We start from the raw sequence: 3,430 nt of genomic DNA, 5'->3' as shown, positions 1-3,430 counted from the left end.
ACGTTCCCTTGTTTTAATTTTCTATTAAACGCGTTGAATCAATCATATTTATTTCTTCGTCTGACGTTTTTAACAAGTTACCAAAAGATTTAAATAAAATTATACAAATTCCACGTAATACGTTATACGTAATTCTGAAAAATGGAACGAGTTGTTGAGCGGGACAGATTTTGAAACGCAAATCTATGGATTGCAAAGAGAATTATCGAACCATAGTTCAAAAAACTATTATTCCTTGAATGGACTAATCTTTTGTGAGTACACTCGAAATCTATCGGGCTGGATAAAAAATAGGGAAACGAAACTCCACGAGGAAACGCAATTTGCACCAATTGAGCAGCTGATCGCGTTCCTTTCAACGATTGCATCACGAATTGCATCTGATGCGATTAGGAGATGCTATTATTGCGGTCCATTAACGATTGTTTGTAAAAGGGAGCAAGTCAATCTTCGCCGTTCGATGAGTCGTAAGGAATGCACCTCAGGTTGAACTTGAAAAACTTAGTGGAGCGTTCAGCAGCCTAGTCGGATCTCTTCTGTCTGATTTGGCACATTTTCTTCCCCCATTGGCATTGCGAGAACACGCTCTTGGCTTTTCAATAAGAGCTCTGCTCCTGGCAAACTTCGCTATGCGTGCGTCGTTCTTGACGTAAATCCAACGCGAACGGAACAGTATAATCTGCTCGAAACCGTCGTACGATCGCTATTTTTTCATTTATTAATATCTTCCTAGACGATCGGTGAACGTGGTTAAAAAGGTGTGGCGAGCTGCTCTCGAAGGGAACACTGGTCCCATGCATTCCAATAAGAGTTGATCTTTGTCTTTAACAGCAGCTTTGAAATCCTCTTCCGAGATGTATCCGTCACGGTCCACGTCAAGCTTCTTCATCAACATATCTATCAAGTCCTGCGAAACAAAGAAATTTCATTACATACAGTCTGTAGGAACATTTTCCTTTACCTTAACGGCTTCGTCAGGATTTTCATCGTTCTGCAGTTTGATCAAACAACCGTGCATCGATAGAAATATCTGCTCCCTCTTTAGTTTGTTAGTCTTCAGGTTATCATACACCTATGAATGGAAAATTTCAGCTGGTGATAAATAAAAAACTCGGAGGAATCCTTACTTGATAAGCGTAGCGTATTTTTTCATCCAAGCTGCCACGAAGCAATGTTGAAAGACCTTCGACCCATTGATCGAGATGTACCTAAAATATGATCTATAACATATATTTACCATTTGACAATTTCTTCTCTATCATTTCATTACCTGCAGAGCATTTCGATTATCGAACGCGGAGAATATTCTGTCGATCAGTAAGTGACGAATATTTTCCGTAAAGTCTAAACCCGATTGAAAGATATCACGAAATATTGGTCTGTTTATAGGACCCAACTTTTCTACGCATTTTCGATGGATTATTGCCAATGCTGTTATGAAAAGGAATTAATATAATAATTACTAAACGCTTTGGAAAAGTAATAATATTCTAAATGCATAACCTTCAACTTCTCTGACATCGAAATGAGTGTGACGTGCCAGTCGTTTGAATCTTTCCGAATTCTTAGTTCTAAAGACAATTTCTTGTAGCGTGTTATTTAACATATCAATTGGCTCTGCGGCAGGCATTTTGTCTGATTATTAATACTTCTAAATTTTGCCGTCGAAATAAACTTCTTTTCTAAACGATGTCACCGCTCTTTCATTTTCGAACTAACCAATTGTTCGATCGTCAAATGTGATGTAACCTTGCATAATTTTAGAGATGACGTTGACACTGAATTTGTTTCTATTTTAGTGTTAGGGCGTCACTCATATAGTATTTTATTTAACTATACGTATGAAGGTAAAAGATAAAAGTTTCAGTATTTGAACAACAAACTTGGCAAATATTTTCCACTATACACGATCTAAATTACTCTGAAAATTAATCAATCTAGTTGCACTTTCATCATTCTCTCACTGGAGAAACATGGTATTGATCGTTCTCTCCCTAACACATGATTCTTTAGTCCTCCATTTTTCTAGACTCTGCATTTTATCCTCTTATTAAACTACAATCCGAGAGCTTTGCCCAAGCTCTAACACATGATGCTAAAATTTCAATCTCGAATAATCCTGTCTGGGATAGATTATGGTCGTTTCATCCGTAAGCTTCAAATATTGTTGAACCACTAAAAAATGAAGAAATACTTTAGCAATTCAAGGTAATTTTTAAACAAGAAATCATTCAATCATCTAAAGTGAGAAGTAGAAACAGTAATTTCTAAGACACTTTCATACGACTTAAACTTGGTTATATTACTTATACTGGTTTCGAGTGGAATATTATTAATACTCGTTGTTAGAAACGAGTGTAACGTTATTTTTAGAAATAATAAATAATTTATATTGTAGGAGAAATATATAAAACAACAACTAGATGTCATCGGCCCATTAGCTCAGTTGGTTAGAGCGTCGTGCTAATAACGCGAAGGTCGCGGGTTCGATCCCCTCATGGGCCAGAATTATTTTTTTCCATTTTTGTTCTAGCATTCGACGATAGATACGGCAAATAAAATCTCTGACAGAATCGGTACCATAATACTTTTGTCCATTCCAAGCGAAAATAAACCGTTCGAATTCATTCAAATTTGATATTTATTAAATGGTCATCGTTATCGATCTACCACAGCAAATAAGTAGAAAGTTAATGGAAAACCTACTTCAAACACATATACGTAGCATTATCGAGCAGGGAAAACGAGGAATAAAATTTTTAGAAATAACGTTATCCAGAAAATTAATTTGTGTCAAAGGTCTCAGAATTTGTTGCATTTGGCTAGTGTCAGCAATTTTAGAATCTTTTCATCCGTCGTGAATGTCGAGAACCCTTTTCTTTTCAGTACCCTCTATATTGCATTCGCCAAGGAGTGGTCTCGAACACGTGTTTCGTTCGCTATTATCGTTACTATTTGCCAAATAAAAATTGATAATCGCAGAGCCTGGCGGTGATAAAACGACGATCGCACCGTTTCCCGATAACGGCTCTCACGAGAGCGGTTCGTGCGTTAAACAAACAGGTCAATTCGATCTTTCACCTTTAGAAAGTTCACGACGGCGGAGTCAGTCGTAAGAAAGATTATCGTAAAAGTGTACGCCCCGGGGTTACGACGAATTCTTGCACGGAAAGCTGCCGCAAAACGGCCACCGGTATAGAGGGCGATAAAAACATGGTCGGTTCTCACGCGACGACGAAATCCGAGCGGGGCAGGGGAGGAGAAAAGGAAATTCGACGCGATAACCGATGAGTCGTGAACGCACGGTTCACGAATTAGTTTCACGGGAGCCGTTCGACCGGCATAAAGGACGCCAATAAATTTCCGCTTAAGTATATCTAATGACATCATTTGGACGGCGAGCATAATAAACAGGCGCAAAGCCACGGGG

General features: G+C 38.3%; 1 protein-coding gene and 1 non-coding gene across 2 annotated transcripts; one reads left to right on the top strand and one right to left on the bottom strand.

Moving 5' to 3' along the window:
* Positions 1–718: 718 nt before the first annotated feature.
* Positions 719–1,630, bottom strand: LOC122401029 (EF-hand calcium-binding domain-containing protein 1-like). The gene is made up of 5 exons (XM_043402887.1): positions 1,504–1,630; positions 1,271–1,431; positions 1,128–1,208; positions 962–1,072; positions 719–907 (listed from the first exon to the last, which is right to left on the bottom strand). The coding sequence occupies exons 1-5, from the start codon at positions 1,628–1,630 to the stop codon at positions 719–721; spliced, it is 669 nt and encodes a 222-aa protein (XP_043258822.1).
* Positions 1,631–2,431: 801 nt separating this feature from the next.
* On the top strand, positions 2,432–2,505 carry Trnai-aau. The gene has a single exon. It is a non-coding gene; the product is annotated as a tRNA-Ile (tRNA).
* Positions 2,506–3,430: the final 925 nt, after the last annotated feature.

Source organism: Colletes gigas, unplaced genomic scaffold (genome assembly GCF_013123115.1).
Source record: "Colletes gigas isolate AHSC1104 unplaced genomic scaffold, ASM1312311v1 Colletes_gigas_Sc00021, whole genome shotgun sequence".
Lineage (NCBI taxonomy): Eukaryota > Metazoa > Arthropoda > Insecta > Hymenoptera > Colletidae > Colletes > Colletes gigas.
Note: the sequence above shows the minus strand (reverse complement) of the source record. Positions and strands in the feature narration are given on the sequence as shown.

Coding starts and splice junctions, on each gene's coding strand:
- LOC122401029 (XM_043402887.1), bottom strand. CDS start 1,630: ATGCCTGCCGCAGAGCCAATTGATATGTTAAATAACACGCTACAAGAA. Junction 1,432..1,503: donor CGATGTCAGAGAAGTTGAAG/GTTATGCATTTA, acceptor TTTTCATAACAG/CATTGGCAATAATCCATCGA. Junction 1,073..1,127: donor AAATACGCTACGCTTATCAA/GTAAGGATTCCT, acceptor TTCCATTCATAG/GTGTATGATAACCTGAAGAC.